The 19,351-nt window shown below is 46.3% G+C and overlaps 1 protein-coding gene across 4 annotated transcripts in view; it reads right to left on the reverse strand.

Annotated features, from left to right (window-relative positions):
• EDARADD (EDAR associated via death domain) overlaps nt 1–19,351 on the reverse strand; it is a 61,945-nt gene that overhangs the window by 17,018 nt on the left and 25,576 nt on the right. For 3 of the 4 annotated variants that reach the window (XM_075596446.1, XM_075596447.1, XM_075596448.1), the window contains exons 2-3: nt 9,571–9,629; nt 6,832–6,871 (exon numbers count right to left, since the gene is read on the reverse strand). The exons of the other annotated variant lie outside the window; for it this stretch is intronic. In XM_075596446.1, the coding sequence (XP_075452561.1) occupies nt 6,832–6,871; nt 9,571–9,629 (99 nt within the window). The remainder of the gene's footprint in view (nt 1–6,831; nt 6,872–9,570; nt 9,630–19,351) is intronic. 4 annotated transcript variants of the gene reach the window in all.

The following is a 19,351-nucleotide window of genomic DNA, read 5'->3' on the forward strand; positions in this document are numbered from 1 at the left end:
TTCTGAGCCCGTGTGGGGACAGCGCACTTAAGGAGGTCCCGAACTACACCCTAGTGCGAGCAATATACTGTAGCTGCCAATTACAGCAGGAGTTTCCAAAGTCGCTTCCCACAATGCTTTGCATCCACAGCGGCAAGGCATAGTGGGGCGTAATTTTGGAAGTAATTAACAGCTATATCACCGATGCTGAGGTGCAGTTTGGGGTCTTATTAAGCGAGTGTGCCCCCCCCCACGAGCTCAGGACACTATACTTCGAACAATAGAAAAAGAAGATGGAGCCTTAAACAGTTCTCTTGGGTCAAGCAGAACCAAAGAGTGCAGCCAACACCAAATACAATCATGTAAAGAAATATCAAGTCCCCTTATGCAGAGTTCAAGTAGACTAAAAAAAGTAAAAAATATTGCAGAAGTCTTTACCTACAAATCTTGTGTTTCATCCGTGAACAATCAGAGAGTACACACAACATTCCAAGTCTACCCCTGAAAGGTCGAGGGATGGATCTAAACCGTTGTGTGTGCTCTGATTGTTCACAAATAAAACACAAGATTTGTAAGTAAAGAGTTCTGGAATATTTTTGACTTTTTTAGTCTACTTGAACTCTCTACATAAGGGGACATGACATTTTTTTGTTTGCATGAGGACACTATACCTGCCTGGAATAGGTCAAACAGTTTTGTTACTTATAGTATAATGACTAGGCAGTAAGATTTATTAACTAAGGGTTTGTAGCACAAATATTTTGTAGCAGGCGGAGCTCAAAGTAAAAAAAAAATTGGAAACCAGTGTAATTATTACATGAAAATGTTTTATAAACCCTTGTAATAAATATCTCTAAAGAGGTCTGTCCCTTTATTGATCAGGTCTAGAATTTATTTCAGTCAGGCATGGTATCACTACTTTTTTGTAAGGCACGTCAGCTACTGGATGGAGGCATAAACAACAAATTATGAAAATAGATGTTTCTGGCAGAATGCGCCCTCCCTACCCTAACCCAAAGTGAGCATATGTCCCTAAATACTGAAATCTCAGATAAAGAATTAAGGAAGGTAGTAAAAAAACTTAAAATCCTCCAAGGCATAGGGGACCAGACGGCCTACCCAACATTTATTATAAGAAGTGTTTAAACCAACTTATATTTTTTAATGCTTTCTTGGAAGGGCGTCCTATCCCACAGCAAATATCTGAGGCTAAGATAGTAGTCATTCCCAAGGAGAGCAGGGATCCCATGAGATGCGAGCGCTATCGTGCCACCTCATTGCTGAACTCAGATTTAAAGATTTATAGTAAACTATTAGCAAATAGATTGAATCTGATTCTTCCCAGACTTGCTCACGCGGTGAGGTGGAATTCATCCCCACACGCCAAGCCTCAGGTAACACCAGGAAAATAATCAATATAATGGACATGCCACACTCAGTAAAGCTTTGCCTATAGTGCCGCCGACGGCGATGGAGACACGATGGGTGACGTCACCCGTCGCCAACGGCAAAAGTTATGTTTCGCCGGTCGGCGGCATCACGGGATTCCCACAATTTGGTTTGTTAAAGGGCCGTCACGTGACGCGACGGTCCTTGAAAAGTCTAATTTTGCCGACGGTGGGTTTTCGCGATGGTGACGTCGCTTGTCGCGTGCACTATAAGCGCACGCGGTGGCGGCAATGCTTTTGTTTTTGGGCGAATTCGCGTCGCCGGCACTAGAAGCACGGCCTAAGATCAAAGCAGTAGTTCTAAGCTTAAACAAGGAAAAGGCATGTGACAGTAAAAGCTGGCCTTTCATGATAAAACCTCTGAAGGCATCCGGCTTTAGAGGCCCAGTCCTGATTGGAATCCAGGAACTATATTAGAACCCCACAGCTTCCATGAAACTCCCTGAGGGGAAAAATAAACAAACGGAACAAGGCAAGGATACCCTCTGCCCCCCCTCCCCCTCCTCCTTTTTGCTCTGTCAAGAGAACTTCTGGCCCAGACAATTAGACACAATGCCAATATTAAGGGGGAAAAAATTGGAAAAGATACATATGCGCTCTCGATGTTTGCGGATGATATAATTCTCACATTGGCAAATCCCCTGACCTCACTCCCTTATTTCCAGACAGCCCTAGTGGAGATTGGCTATCAGACAAATACAGATAAGTTTAAAGCTTTAAACATGTCCCTGCCAGGGCAGAAGGTCAAGCTTGTACAGATTCATTAAGACCCACATAAAGTACTTGGGCATCTCCATTACCAAATCTTACCAGACGCTGTATCAATATAATTATCCCAAACTTATATCCCAGATAAAGAAAGACTTAGCTAAATGGGACAGTTACCAAATCTCATTGTTCGGGCGGATGGGCTCACTAAAAATGAACGTCCGACCTAGACTATTGTACTATTTTCATACACTTCCAATTGCGGTGGATGTTCTTGATGTTCCCAAAAGAGGAGGGAGGATTTGCAGATCCAGATCTACGTGGAGACTACTTGGCATCTCAAATAAAACAATGAATCCCCTGGCATTCCTCCCAGAACATAACAGATTGGTAACTATAGAGGCGTAGCTCTCTAAACCTGTTTCTCTACTGGCTAGGTTATGGCTGGCCAAAGGGCAACAAAAGATCTATAGCCCCAAGTCCCCAACAATCAACTTTTTAGTTAAAATTTGGAACTTGGCCAAACTCACGTTACCCCTCCTAACCAACCCATCCAAATTGACCCCACAATGGGACAACCCCAACTTCCTGCCGGGCATACTGTACAATCCAAAACATATGAAACAAGGAGACTGGCAGGGATCAAAGACATAGGAGACCTATTAAACAGGGATAATCCACTAGAATTTAACGAATGTTGTATAAAATGCAAGCTCCCGCATTCAGAACTATTTAGATTCTTACAGGCTAGACTTTTGTCTTAAGGGAGGCCCCAACCAGACAATTCCTGAGATATGCAAATTTTAAGAATATGTGCCAATGTGAAGATTACCAAAAGGGTCTAATCTTGAAACTACAGTATATAGGAAACTTGTCCCTGTAGGGGAAACCCAGGCACACAAATATATGACCCAATGAGCTCAAGAACTTGCCATTGACGTAACAGCTGATGATTGGGATGACATATGGGATGGGGCCTTCAAGTCCTCAATTTACACAAATATAAGGGAGCATTTACAAATTCTGTTCTGGTGGTATTTAACGCCAAAGAAATGAAGGCATATATTCCCGGTAACTACTGATAAATGCTGCAGGGAATGTGGGATTACAGGCCCGTATTTAGGCATAGGCTCTCTTCCCCACAACAATTAAACTAATTTCCGTGGGAGAGTGTGGGGCCTCTGTGAAGGTCTCTTACCTCCTCCTGCAGTGTTGCCCTCCTCCTTCTGCACCGTCAAATGATGCTGTGATGTCACGTGGCGATGCATTGCTATGACCACATGACGGCACATGGCGTCCCCTGGTCTTGGAAACGTGTCGCCATGTGACGTTGGGACGATGCAAGAGGAGGCCAGTACGGCAAAAAGTAGTGAGGATGCGTGGGAAAATGACATGCCCAAAAATCAAACTGTACTGGGCCCCTATACAGGATTTCCTGGAATTGATACTAGAAACAAAAGGTTGAACTGAAACCTCTGAGTTTCCAATCAGCAAAACCAATAGAGACCCTACCCACACCTCTCTGGAAACCAGCACCCCACATTCTTACAGCAGCGAGATGTGTAACAGCGGTGCCACAGAAAAAAGCTCCTACCCTAAACAAAGTGATACAAAAAGTAAATTAGGTTATGGTAATGGAACAGCAGACGGCCTTTCTGAATCATAACACAAGAACATTTAATAGAGTTTGGGAACCCTGGTTGGACAGCTAACCCGGACACGATGAGCTAATTCGTGTATTATACAGTATAAAAGGAAAAAGAAAAACCCCAGGGGATTAATGGCTAAGTTTTATGAAATACACCATAAATATGTCCATAAGGAACGTTACTGTACAAATGTTTTATTGTTACCTACTGTATGTTAAAAGTGATACCCAGTGGGGAGGCCCCGCTTTAGCTTTGTAATGATGCTGTGAGGACGAGGGAGGGGTGCTGGTGGGTAGGTTAAATATGGTAATTAATGTGAGAACAGAAACCCAATATATAGCACTCAAATTCCCGAACTGAATGATTAGTGAAAAAACTAAAATCTATCTTTAATGGTCATAAATACTTAAATAATGGTGGTATAAAATAGACATACAATAGGCGCACACTATAGGTGTTTAAAGGGCATTAGTGCCTCTACTAGTTTAGCTGCTGCAGCCCATTCATGAATATGGGCTTTAGGTATACTTGGTAACTCATCAGTTATACAGTGTCTCGAGCCATATGTATAGGCTGTAGACACGTTATATAGTTCAGAGCACTAGTATTACCAACAGTTACTATAAGTTCCAATTGTATCACATCGCTAACCTAGCTGAGGTTATTTGTAGTAGCAGGGTGTCCAGTCTGCTGGATACTGTTATGTATTATGTTGCCAGTTGCACTACTCATCAATTAGTTGTGGACTTCTTAGGCTAAGGAAACAAACACTTGCTACGTTTCCCGAACAAACAGCCTGTAATTACACGTGTGTCTGCTTTCCCCTGTAATTGGACTACTTAACAATTAAGTGTGCACTAGGTTACATAACCAGTGTCTGTCAATTAACACAGTCTACTCTTCTTCTTGCCCATTAACACCAACAATTAGGGCAGTACTGCATTACAGTTCCCCCTATTTGATCACTGATTTAATACAGCTCAATTATGTTTTTATACTACTGATCCAGGGTGTTACACTACACTCGACACAGAATCTATAGTGTGCGCCTACTGTATGTCTATTTTATACCACCTTTATTTTAGTATTTTTGAGCATTAAAGATAGATTTTATTTTTTTCACTAATCATTCAGTTCATGAGTTTGAATGCTATATGTTCTCTCATTAATTACTATGTTAAAAGCGAGCCATGTTGGCCCTGCCATATAATGGTCGAAATGCACTCCCTTCCCATTACCTGTATTTTGTATAAAAAAGAAATGATGACGGTATCTTGTTCCACTTTTTCACTTTCTGTAAAATGTTTCTCTGTTGTACTATGTTGATACCATTGATGTATTTTAAATTTTCTATAATATCCAGCCCCCACTCTATCCATGCAATACAGTACATAACGTTATACCCTTGCTAGCACCTTCTTTGAAAGGACACTATACCTCCAGCTGTATGTCTAATGTAATTGAGGAATGTTACCTTAAGGGTACCCAGGTGTAATTACTGTATTTATTTGTATGTGTAATGTGACGGTATGGGGGTAACCAGGCTATACAATAAAGGTCAAGCCCATCTGGATACCCCTGAGAACCGTGGGCCCCTGGCAGCTACCTAGCACCATAAGCCAGGGGCCGGTATTATAACATGTAAAAGTTAAAGTGTCCCCTGCTTTTCCACTTTTCATGTTCCCTGTGCCCTAGACTCGTGACACTTGCTATGTGTAAGTTTTAGGTGGGATATTTGGGTAGAAATGCAATTGTTTTGTTTGCAGGAAGTCGGGGGCCAAAGATACCAGTAGTACCTTAATTCTCCTCGGCGAGCTGGCATGATTTGCCGGTACGCGGGTTGAATTACACCGGGGCTGCCCAGTGTCCCCCAGTCTCCTGGTTTTTGAGCCCAGATATCCCAGTCCTATTTCTTTTACAGATATGAGTCTCCCCAAGTGATCCGATGTATTAAAGTATATTTTATTTCATTTGTGCTTTTACTATGAATGTCTATACAGTCAGCCCGGGCATCCATATAGGTGCCGGGAAGGCTGGATAGACATCGGAGTTCAAAGAGGAGACGGGATGTTGAGAGGTGCCTGGGTGCTAAGTGGCTGGGGCAGGGTGGAGTACTGGGTCTGGAGAACAGAGACCACCTGCGGGGAGGACACTCTGGTCTGCCAGACTCAGTGGAGCCTGCCCAGTAGGTGGTAATGGGTTGACTGGGGGAACCGGCAGAATGTTGGCGCATTTCCCATTGGTCAATTGGTTTGTTCCACCCACAGGACATCCCAAGCCTGCTTGGCATGCCCCCTCTCTGACGTCAGCCAAGAGACGAGCCACCATTTCTATTGGCTAGTGGGATAGGGTTCCCACGCTCTGATTGGGTGCTCCTCCTACCTCCATGCTAAGGATAGCTTAGCGGAGTTTATGTAAGGAGGAAGCCAACTCAGAGAATCAGACGATCTAGTAGCTTGTGTCGATGAAGCTAGAGCGGGCTTTTCAAAGTTGCTCTGCCACGAATAGCAGAGCAACCGGCTTCGTTTTGAAGCTAGGAAAGCCTGCCCTGCAGAGACTAAGCCAGACGCGAGGTCCAAGTTCTCGTTTTTGAACGTAGCGTCGCGGCTAGGAACTGAAGCCGAAAAGAGGACCAGGAAGCCCGGGTGTATATCCCGGTCTGGGTATTCCGAAGCAGGCGCCCTGCACCTAGTAGAGCCTAGATTTCACCCCCAGTAAGAGTGCTTTTATCTGTATTTTGTGTATTCTCTGTGTTGTACGCGGGTAACCCGAATAAACTGCATTTTGTTTTTACTACCTTGTTTTGCCTAGTGAATGATCCCGGTATAAATATAAATAAGTGTCAAAAATCCTGGTCTCCCGTGACATGTAACATGCTTTCTCTCTCAGGAACCCATTGGGTTTTTTCCAACACCTTTTTAAGGTTTCTTTTTCCCAGACTCCTCTGCTTCACACGTGTGGGGAAGTTTTCAACATGTGTAAATCTCATTCTACTATAAAACCGTACTATGAATGAGGATGATATAAAATCAAAATACGTACTGTACCTTTAGGGAGTGCTGTATCTTGCACTGGATACTTTTCTGTCTGTTTAAAAAAATTTTAAAAAACACACGATTTTGTTTTGATATATAAGAGTACAGAAAATGATATACTTACCCTGCACTCCCATTGTGTTTTTTTTTTTTAATGAGAATTTTCAAAAGTATTTCACATCTATATGGTGGGATCTCCCACGAACCATCACTGCATAAAGTTTCCATCCAGGAATAGATATACACACTTGGTTAAGTGGAAGAGCCTATTAGACCATTTATTGAATATACTAAAGATCGTCAGAGCACAATGTTCCAGGGAAGGGATAACACCCTGAAACATTGTGCTCTGTCTATCTTTTGTATATTCAATAAAATGAGACCCTTATATTAGGTCCTTCCACTTAACCGAGTGCGTATATCTATTCCTGGATGAAAACTTGGTATACAAGAGAAAGAACAGAATACTCACAGTAAGACTAGGGATGTGACAATAACAGCTGAGTACAGTAAAACAACATGATTTGTATGTCATATTTTACCTCTTGTAATGTACAGTATATAGGGCACAGGTATAGATGTATCGTCTAAGACAGGGGTGCTCAACTCAAGCCCTCAAGGCCCCCAACAGGTCAGGTCTTCAGGATATCCCAACTTCAGCACAGGTTGCTCAATCAGAGACCCAGTCGAAAACTGAGCCTCTGATTGAGCCACCTGTGCTGAAGCAGGGACTGATTGAGCCACCTGTGCTGAAGCAGGGACTGATTGAGCCACCTGTGCTGAAGCAGGGACTGATTGAGCCACCTGTGCTGAAGCAGGGACTGATTGAGCCACCTGTGCAGAGGCAGGGACTGATTGAGCCACGTGTACTTAAGCAGCGATATCCTAAAAACCTGACTTGTTGGTGGGGGGTGGGGGGTTTGAGGACTGAGTTGAGCTCCCCTGGTCCAAGAGAATCTTACTTAGAGTGTAAGCTCTTGGGGGCAGGGTCTTCCTTTGCCTTATGTTGTAATTTACCTATTGCGCGTATCCCCATTGTTTGCACTTGAATTACCTTGTATAGTCATTTCGTTAAGTGCTGCGTAATCTGTGACGCTATATAAATAATATTATACACACATACATCATACATAAAGTGTTTTTAGATCTCCCACAAATGTGTGTGTTTGTTTTTTCCTTTTTGCCGTAGTAGTAGAGACATGAAACCTTGCTCAGCAATGGTCTTACGTTTGACCCAGATCTTTAGCCTGAGAAGTGGATGCTAAGTCAGACCAGGATCTCCTGCTCTCAGATGTGCATATAACAGAGCCATACGCTGGCCTTTATATGCAAGTCTGGTCACTCCTCCCTATCACCTCCGACAACCGCTCCCCAAAATCGCAAGCTGCCGTACATGGGCTAATCACAATTCAAAATGCCTCAATTAGCCTCAGCATCGCAGATACACAGGGTTATTGTGGTTTGCCGTTTAACGGTTCTAGCTATTTTACAGTAAGCTGTGTGACTGACTATATTAACCCAGACCCTCTTTCTGTAAACCGCGATAGCACCGATGCAGCACTATTGCACAGAAAGCGCTATTGAAGTCAATTGGGTTTTCCAGAGTTTATTTTATACGGGCCTAAAACTCTTAAACCCTCCCCACAAGCCTATAAAAGTTTAGATCATGCAATGCTGCTATCCTGCCTGCTGAGCATTTACTGCTCACTGCTTTTAGCATTAATAATAAAAGTTTTCATCTTAAATGAGGTTACCATGGCTGTGGCTACACTGGGCTCATGGGTGAGCTCCATTTTAACCTCCCGGACAATTAATATTTCAACTGCTCCTATTACCTGAGCGAAGGATCGGATTTTAAATATAAAAACATCCCTCAAGGGCACGAGGAGTTCTTTTAAAGTAAATAGATGCTAGCTGCTAAACTGCTGCATTAGCCAATTGGAAGCCAGGTTTCTTCATTGCTTGAAATTACAGATGTTCATTATTTAACAAAACACTTCAGCAAATGGAAGTATCCCTTTCAACCACTTTGCTTGTAATTCATTATTTTTCACTAACATATAATGAGCATTTTGTGGTCAGTTTAATAAGAATGTATGGTTTTATATAGCACTGACTGTATGCAGCATTTTGCAGGCACAGCGATTCCCTGTTCCCAAGAGCTTGCAATCTAATTTTTAGTACCCGAGGCACAGGGGAACATAGTGACTTGTTCAAGGAAACAAGGAGAGCCAACATAGGGATTTCAACTGGGTTCACCCTGCTCACCGGCAGTGACATAACCACTGAGCTCCACCTTCAGCCCAGACATGTTGATACAAGAAAGTGACATTTTAATATACAAACGAAAGGTAGACAAGCAAGATGCAACACCGCAAGTATCTGAGTTCACTATTTATTTGTCCATCAGTGTCGGGTTCCCATGTTTTGGCCCATAAAAGAACATTCTTCTGGTTGTCGCACTGATGAAAAAGTAGGGCATTTAGAATATTAGTTTTCCCTGAACCTGACTTCCATTATATACACCTGTGGTTGGAAAGTAACTGGTAAGTGGTCCCCCGCATGTTGACACATCTTGTCGAGTCTTCTGGCGCCAAAAGTTGGGGAGAACGAAGGCAAAAAAAAAAACTGCACCAGAATTATCACAGGAAGCGGTCCTTTTATTTTTAGTGAGGTTCATTTTCTTTAATGTATGGGGTGCGGTGTGGGGGGATATAAGGAATACACACATAGAAATTAAAATGGACTTACTGTTTCAAAAGGCAACGTGCTAGGTTCAGTGTCTTCAACTGGTTCTTTAGCCCCATGACCTGTTATCAAAAATGGATTACAGCATGTTAAAAAAAGGATCAATATAATGTAACAGTAGTCGCATGTAAAGATGGACGAAAAATGTTGGATCTGCACCGGATCGGCCGGTTCCTTTGATCTGCGGATTTCCGTGGATCGATCTCCAGAAGGGTGATTCGCATTTTGCATTTATTTTATTTTATTATTATTATTATTGCAATCCGGTGACGGAATTGTAGAATCCAATCCACGGATTCAGCAATCCATTGGCGAATTTTGAAGAATCCGCCAACGGATTGTATCCAATCGCAGTTTTTGATGAATCCGTGCGGATTAAAGCCAACCAAACCGGTTGGCGGATTTTACACAGCGAAACGGATTTGGGCTGATTCGACCATCTCTACTCTCATGTACCTTTGTTACCTATAATACTAAGAGCCTTATTCTATATAGTCCAAAGTGGATGTCTTTGACCAAAATTCCCATTGACTGGACGGCCGCTTCGCACTATATACAATAAGGCCCAAATGATCACATATCTGTTGCAATGAGTTCCCCTTTTCATGTAGAGTAGTTGGTTGAACAGGCTATTTTTTTAATGTGCAATTGGAAAATCAATATTGCGTGAATTATATTGAATGTTGTTCGCTTGAAGCCCGATTGTTATTTGGTGTCACAGGTGGTGGGGACAGTCTTATTAGCCTCTTGAAAGGATGGATTGTATGGGTTCCATGTGCTTCATGCGTGGATCTGATTGGCCAGCAGAATTAGGGTGCCCTCTTGAGTTGGTCGGCAATGTTATGATCTGGGCTTTCCTTCTGAATAGGCAGATAGGAGAAGGTGGTGGACTAATAATAGTGCAAAACGACTCATTTCTTGTGGCTGCCACTCTACGTATTAATGTCACTTCAACCAGTTTTGGAAATCTCCAAATTCCAGGTAATTAAGTTTTATTTTTAATAGATGTCTTTAGCATTTCAATTCTCAAATCTAAACACAAGCTGATGCAGTTACACAGGGGACTAATAGAGTAATAGAGCAAAGATCTGGTGGGCCGGTAGGACCATGGGCCGGTGCCACCTTGACTCCTTACCGTAAGCCGGTAAAATTGTTTGGGGGTGGGGGGGGGGTGTAAAGTGTAAAGGGGGCTTGATGGTGGTCAGAGAGGCCCTGCGCTCTTCTTCACCTCAAACTGATTGCCAGGGGAGAGCGTGGGGGCTCTGTAAGTGTCCCTTACCGGTGCGGCATCTCCTCCTGAAGCGTCGTGTTGTCATAGCGACCCGACATCACATGGCGACACGTTGCCATGACAATGTGACGTCACATGGCTATGCGTCACTATGACCACGCAACGTCATGACGCAGCATCATGGGAGGAGGGCCGGTAAGACAGATATCGTCCGGGCCTATATCTGTCTCCAATCTGCCCCTGCCTTTTGATGACCATGGCTGCATGGATAGGGCCTCATCAAAGCTTCCTAATAGACTAAGCTTGCTTCTAGTTTACAAAATATTTTATCATTCAACTAGATGAGGTCAGATCTTGTTTTTACAATACTGTACCTCAGTTCACACAAAACTACAGTAAACAAAGTCTAGTTGCATATTATGGGATCTCTCTATGCCTACATTTAGATGAGTGGAAAGTTTACTGAATGCAAAGGCATTTTTCTGTAATGTCACATTTCTACCTTTCCAGCAAACTTGCATAAGGTGATACAACTTTAGTAGCAAACAGAATTATAACAAAATATCTATATATAAAAAAATGAACAATTATGAATTAAACAATCGACACTGATTAATTATTAAAAGAACATATCAAACAGCACCACCCAGATTAAGAATCATATTCAATCTATCTATCTGTTATGAAGAAGGTGCAGGGTGACAGGGAATCCCCACCAACTCCCAAGTAATTATACAGTATATCAAAACATTGTCTACCTTGAATTCAAAGAAAATTAGTTCAGTATTGGTCACAAGTAATATTTTTTATTGATATCCAAATATAATAATAATTTTTGGGGGATTACTTTTGACCAATTCTGAACTCATCTATTATAAGAACATAGGATGATCAAGAGACTAAAAAAGGTCCCATCTTTTAAATAAGTTCTGTACAAATACCCATAGCTCTGTACGCAGGCAGAAGTGTAAAAATATTAAAGTTGAGCGTACTGCCAGCAAGCAACATCAATGGGGTTTTTTCCATGTTTGCAGACAGATGACAAGTCAATGTAACACACAACCTTCCTGTGTTATCTTTGCTGACAGATGTCAGGTTTGCAGAAGCAGGAGCAGAAAGGGGCTTCCCCATACACTCTGGGTATATTTTGTAGGACTGGTTCTAAACCCAAACATTGCCTCAAAGAATAAATGCTACTTCCTTCTTAAAGGTGCAGTCTTAGGCTGAGTCCATAGAAGGCACGTCCGTGCTGAGCCGTGCGGACGCTCCGCGCTGAGCCCCTGCATCCTCCATGAGGATGTCTTTAGAGGGGGCTCACGCGAGCGTCCGCAGGTGTGCTGAGGCGCTGGATTTTTCAGCCGACAGCCAAACTGTTTTTCAGAGCGCTGTCGGCTGAAAACATCCACTCAGCGCGGAGCAGCGTCAACGTCACGGCGCCGTGACGTCGGCGCCGTGACATTGACGTCGGTGCGTCGCGGGCGATTGGCCCAGCGACGTCACTGCCCCGCCTCCCGATCGCGCCCACTGGCTCACCTGCATGGGCATGAAATCGCGCAGATTTCAGCAGGCGAGCCTCTGCGTCAGCGCGCCTCAGTCCTGCTACCCCCTCTATGGCCCCAGCCTTTCAAATAGAGCAAATGAAAAATACGCAGTTGGCAAACAGCTGAACAACGGAATCGGTTAAACAAATGCAATCATCCCGAACGCAAATGTTTGATTTTGTAAAAAAAAAAAATCTTTTTTAGTCTCTTTGGAAATGAAGAGTAAAACTTTTAAATGGGGACCTTGAAACGTACAATGCATGTCAATCAAGCGTTTCCTGCAGAAGAGCAAGGAGAGGAGCAGGCACTTTGGCAATGGAAGGGTTTCACTAAGCGACCAATCCCGAGACTCCCTGCTTCAATTCTATTCTTTTGATTAAGTCACCAAAAAAAATGGATGGCTCCTTTAAGTAAAATCAGATAACGACCTAACTTTGCACCATGTTGTAATTTTTGCACAGGAGTAAATATTGCACCTTTTCAACCCTGGTGTTCATAAGTTCAGAGGGTCGAAAAACGCCTTTCAAACACATTCAATTAAGGCAATAATTACAAGAAATGAAATAAGCGTTGTAGAAACATTGCAGACTTGGCCCGAGTATTGTTTCATTGTATAGATATTTGTCAGGTTGCGCCTTGGTGGTACCGGCATTCAATGTAGTTATGGATTTTTCTGAACATTGGAACTTTTATGGGAAATAAATGATATCATAGTCTCATACCTTGTTCCTCTGAATGTAATCACGTTTCTTTCTTTCCTTACATACTAAAGTTAAACAGTTTATGGTACAACCTCGTTGTCAGGGAATGAAATGAACTCAGTCAGCAGTGCCGGAACATTTTTATGTGTGAGTGGGGGCTGCACATACAAAATCAGAAACATACAAATATTACCCCCCCCACCCCAACTTCCATCCCTCACTTCCATCCCCCCCTGTATTCAGCACAAGCAGAATATAGCTTATAGCAAGGTGAACCCCGCTTCAGCTAAATACTAGATAAGTATAGAGGAGTGTAGCGGTCATGTAAAATGCCTACAGTCATCTCTCCTGTTGGCAGTAAGGCCTGGTAAGTGTGGGCATGCCAGCAGTAATTATGGAGGTTTCCCCTCACACCCTGGTGGGGTGCCCTGTGTATGGCTGGGACTGGTCACATGCTCTGACTCCATGGTTAGTGATGTCAGAGGTGTGTCAGCCTCAGAAGCTTACATAAGGCACAGCACTGTGTTTAAGAGTTAGTTGTTCTGCTGAGAGGAGGAAGGAGTTCCAGCTCTTGTCAGAGCTGAGGAAGGAGTTCAAGTTCTATCAGAGTGTCAGTTATGTTATAGTAACTCCATGGGAGGCTGTGTCCAGGGACCTGGCACAGGACAGTGATTCCTGAGGGAATAAGTGAATCCCTGATCTAGGTGATATACCTATCTAAAGGGAGCACGGGCGAGATGATCGGCTGAATATAACCATTGTGGAGGGCAGCTATGCCCACCGTGACAATAAAGATGGAGCTGATCAGAGAAACCCCTGTGTGTGAGAGTCCAATGATTACACAGGAGGTTGCACCACCGAGGAGTTCCTCGTCAGGATCATCCCCATGCGGACGCAGGGGCCCTGGTGAGGTGGAGGCGCTGCACTGGAACTAGGTGAGACTCAGCACACTACCTCAGCTGCCTGTCTGACGGGTCCTCCCCACACACCATCATGCGGGAGACTCAGGAGTCCTGTAGCCAACAGGTGCACCATCAGGCATATCTACACTGTAATGGGGTCCGGTTAGACCACAGGGGCCAATGTGAGATTGGGTGGGTCAGGCCGGGCCAGAAATACCGTTACATTTGGAGGCGAGCTGCTGAGATCAGATCTGTCATCAGGACAGGCTCTAGCTAGGCACACTGGGAAACAGGGAGAGTGTCTGCTGCCACTTTGTGCTGCGCAGGGACGGACCTAGGGGTGGTCAGGGGGCTGACGGGATATTGTCAGTTCGCAGGGACAACCTAGGGGCCTGAAGGGAGTGTGGGGTCTGGAGCCGGGTTATAGCTGACCGAGTCACCTTGAGGCAGTGCTAGTTGGTAGGATGCCAGAAGGGATAGCCTGTTAACTTGGTCAGGAGTCCTGGAGAGGGTCTGCGCTAGGCTGACCAAGACAGGTAGACGCCCCAAGTACTGCATGGCAGAGCCAGAGTACCTAGCCCATTCCAGACACTCACCGTAGGGAGCACAGACTGGGAGGAAGGAGTCACAGCAGACACTGAGAGAGTGAGCCTAGCCTGAGGTAGTGCAACACTGGGTCACACCTAGATAAGGTACACATGTGGTGGTGCATCTGAAGCTAATCTTTATTGTACCGGTGTGGTGGCTGCCCCGCAGAGTGGAGCCCCATGTACGACAACTGTTACGAGAGAGTGGAGGATCCGCGTGGTGCGGAGAACATGAAATGGCGGACAGAGGCTGATGGGGAGGGCACCCGTGGCGTGCAACCCACTGAAGAGCAGACTGTCGCCGAGTTGTCATTGACCAGGCTGCTCTGGAGCGGAGCGAAGGCTATGGCTGCCCCGTTTTTATCCTGTATGGGACAGCGAGGGCCACCCTTGAAGAGTGTGAAGAAATTGTTATAATTGGGGGAGAACCCCGTGAGGAGAGCCAACAGATGGACTTTTTGGGCTCAAAAGTCAACCAAAATGGCGGTTCCCGCTTGCTAGGGAAACCGCATGGGACAGTTACAGAAAATGTGGCTGGTGCAGGACTTGCAAAAAGCTGGCCGGGAATGGCGCGAACAGCAGAGCCCCGCCCTGAAGGGGGGCATGGCGCGAAAGCTATGGCTGCGCCGGGATGGACAGTGACTAATTCAGCCCCTGTGCTGAGTCAACCGCTGAGTTTATGGGACCCTCCCCTGATTTCTACCAGGGGGAGTGACTTTCAACTATGGCCTGTGGGGATGCACCCACTGGGCCCAGGGACTGATGTTCAGACGGCGCCACTACAAAAAGTAGTTCCGGCCGTGGAAGAACCGTGCAAAAAGGATGGTTATCTTGCACGAAGGGTGGCTGCCAGGAGAAGGCGGGAACTAGCCGCGGGAAAAGACCCCCACCCTTGTGGGGAAATTGGCGCGAAAACGCTAACCGCGCCCACCAGGACTGAGAGAGGTGCGGCCTTAATTAAGGGGCATGATATTCCCCTGTGGGACCCGCCCATTATTGCAACCCCTGGGGGCGGGTTCCAGCTCTGTCAGAGAAGGGAGGAGCCGAAGCACGGAGTGGCGGATCCAGCAACTTCCATCAGTCAGTTGCGAGGAACCACTGAGAAGGAGAGACCTGTACAGGAAGTGGCTCCTGTAAAGAGAATGGCCTGCTCCTCCACTGTGGGCACAATGGTCTCTACACAGCCCTACTCAGTGCCCGGCGGGGTGCTAGTAGTGAGGGTGGCCAATACCGAGACGGTGGTTGGGCTATGCCTACAATGCGGGCTGCCCGGAGGCACGGTCAACACGGCGGCACGTTGCCATCATTGCGGGACTTTGTACCTGTGGCCTATGCCCACATTCATTCCTATACAGCCTGCTGACCCCCCGGTGGACGTGACAAGGCGCTCCGCCGAGTCCCCGGGCGCGCTATGGATCAACCGCGCGAGTCCCGGAAACAAGGGACTGGAGCCGGTCAAGTCGGCTGGGTCACTGGCGATTGAGGCGGCTGAATCAACCCCCGCGTTCGGGGAAAAGAGACTGTCACCCCGCCCGGAGACCCCTAAGTCCGGGCGAGGGGATTACTCAGACGAGGACCTCCGTGAGCTGGCGGTAGTAAAAACGGAACTGAAAAGGCATACCGGGAGAACGACACCCCGTGGGGTGAGTGGCAGGACGTCCCCCGCAGATCGGCGATCCGACCGACGGAGTCCCGCCATCCCAGGACCTGGCGGAGACGGGAGAGAGACGCCTACACCCCTGCGGACGGGTAAGCCAAGCAGCCCTATTACTTACTTGGTTGCAGCAGACGGCGAAGCGCTGGAAGGGCCGCGCCAGGCCCAAAGAGCACATGGAGCGACGGCATCACTTCCGGTGGCGACGGCGGAGCAACCGGATGTCGTCATAGAGGAAGAGATCCCGCATGGGGGTCCCACGCGAGATGGCGACGCTTCCGGTTCCGGGGAGGACGTCACTTCCGGTGGCGACGGCGGAACCCAGGAAGAGAAAGCAGCGACGCTTCGGCGATCGGGGGAAGGTCCCCGATCACTTACAAGGCCCAGAAATTGGAGAGACGATCTCAGGACTGAGGAGGGTGAGACATTATCCTTGGACCAGTCTACGGACAGCCAGGAGTGGGTCGTAACCCCGTGGGGTCCCGTTCCGTGCCCCTATGCCCAAACCCCCGCCATAGTTAATACCCCTACCCCCATCACACGGTCACCGGGTTCACCGCCTAGCCTGGAGTACGTGGACAATTCACAAGGGGGAGAGGGAAGACGGACTGGGGAAAGACAGCGCAGTGGCGCTACGGAGGGCGATTCACGGGGAGGGGGAGAATTGAGGGTAGCAGATACAGCACCCCAACCGGCAGTAAAGGCTCCGGGGTCCTCGAGGTGGTTCAACTCGCGATCCACAAGGTCGTCAGGAGTATTTTCATTTGACGACGACAGGGAACCAGGGCCTAACCCATTTAAGGAGACCCGGTGGTGGGCCCCGCTATTTGAAGGGTACTCCGCGTGGATGGACCGTACTCGGTTCCTCATCCGGCGGGAGGACGTGGTAGATTTCTGGTGGAAAGAGGGAGAGTTTACACCTGAGCAGAGGGACAGGGAGTTACAGAAGAGGTGGTTCCAGCTGGAGCGTAGAGACATAGCGCCCATGGGTCCTGACACACTGTCAGATCCAGTCGATCCTGATGAGCCCCTATCATGGGTGTTAACTGGAAGGGCAGGTAATGCTGATCTGACCAGGGTCAGTAGGGCGGAGAGGGCTATAATAGTCAAATATAAAAAATCCCATGGGTTGGAGTATCCCTATGTTCCGGAGCCCCTGATGGATGAAATTGAGGACAATAGGGAAACGTGGCTCCAAGAAACTATAGAGCTGTATTTAGTCAATAGGGGGAGCGCCATTGTAGGTAAGAAGGCGGAAGAAAGGATAGACACCCTGATGCGAGTGTGGAGCATAGGGAGAAATGTTCATAAACATAGGGTGACCTATGTGCCAGAGAGAGGATCGCCTAGGCATTATTATGTCACGGTCCTGGATATGGGTAACAGGGAGGTGAGGAAACCCGACCCAGATCACTATTTTTAGGGGGTACTAACGCATCATGCGGGTCTGTGGCTGCTGGTCGGGGCGGGCTTGGCGGATGACTGTATTCATGTGTACTGCATTATGAGGAAATTTGTGTGATGTTAATTATGTTTTCCGTTACAGTGCTTCCTGGAAAGAGGTATACAAATTTAGGTCCCAGCGAGGACGATGGGATTCACCAGGGGGAGAATGTAGCGGTCATGTAAAATGCCTACAGTCATCTCTCCTGTTGGCAGTAAGGCCTGGTAAGTGTGGGCATGCCAGCAGTAATTATGGAGGTTTCCCCTCACACCCTGGTGGGGTGCCCTGTGTATGGCTGGGACTGGTCACATGCTCTGACTCCATGGTTAGTGATGTCAGAGGTGTGTCAGCCTCAGAAGCTTACATAAGGCACAGCACTGTGTTTAAGAGTTAGTTGTTCTGCTGAGAGGAGGAAGGAGTTCCAGCTCTTGTCAGAGCTGAGGAAGGAGTTCAAGTTCTATCAGAGTGTCAGTTATGTTATAGTAACTCCATGGGAGGCTGTGTCCAGGGACCTGGCACAGGACAGTGATTCCTGAGGGAATAAGTGAATCCCTGATCTAGGTGATATACCTATCTAAAGGGAGCACGGGCGAGATGATCGGCTGAATATAACCATTGTGGAGGGCAGCTATGCCCACCGTGACAATAAAGATGGAGCTGATCAGAGAAACCCCTGTGTGTGAGAGTCCAATGATTACACAGGAGGTTGCACCACAGAGGAGTTCCTCGTCAGGATCATCCCCATGCGGACGCAGGGGCCCTGGTGAGGTGGAGGCGCTGCACTGGAACTAGGTGAGACTCAGCACACTACCTCAGCTGCCTGTCTGACGGGTCCTCCCCACACACCATCATGCGGGAGACTCAGGAGTCCTGTAGCCAACAGGTGCACCATCAGGCATATCTACACTGTAATGGGGTCCGGTTAGACCACAGGGGCCAATGTGAGATTGGGTGGGTCAGGCCGGGCCAGAAATACCGTTACAGGAGTAAGGTGCTTATGGGTAATGCAATGGGTAAACAGCAAAAGAGACAAGAACCTAATAGTAGCACTCAATACCCTCAAAATGATAGTGATATGACAATATTAACAATAAATCTTTAATGTTAGACTGATTAAAATAATGAGTGTTAAAATTCAGCAAAAGACACACATATATATTAACCCTAAGGTGAGTGTGTACGACACTCCGGGTTCTAGAAGAGTATGAACAGATGAGGTGAATTAGATCAAATGTTCAAAAGGGAGCTCCCTTCTTGTTGCAAAATTACTATTTTTATTAAAGGATACATATAGGTGTATTTAAAAAAAGGGGGGGGGGGGCATTAATCACCCATTTTTAATCCCCATACATGTCATTGTCATTAGTTACACTTGTCCTACATGAGATTGCCACTTGAAGCTGCAGAGAAATAGGAATCCATTATTTTGTCCTTTGTGAATTTCAGCTGTTCTTATCTTGATACTTAATTTACGCCCCAAATGCTTAGGGGCAGATTCAGCAAGCTACGATGAGGGTTATCGTAGCCGATCTGGCGTTAACTTTCATTCAGATGCGTTACCCTGCATCCCAATGTTAATTCTTTGAGTTATAGGTCTCCTGAGTTACAACTTCCAGTCCTCTCAGGCTGCCTACCAATCAATGGTTCTCAAGCTAAACCAGAATAATCCTTGTAGACAATCTGTGTGGGCGCCTGCTGGCCTTGCTTCCTTAGCTGTTCAACTT

The sequence above is a fragment of the Ascaphus truei genome, chromosome 4 (assembly GCF_040206685.1).
Source record: "Ascaphus truei isolate aAscTru1 chromosome 4, aAscTru1.hap1, whole genome shotgun sequence".
Classification (NCBI taxonomy): Eukaryota; Metazoa; Chordata; class Amphibia; order Anura; family Ascaphidae; genus Ascaphus; species Ascaphus truei.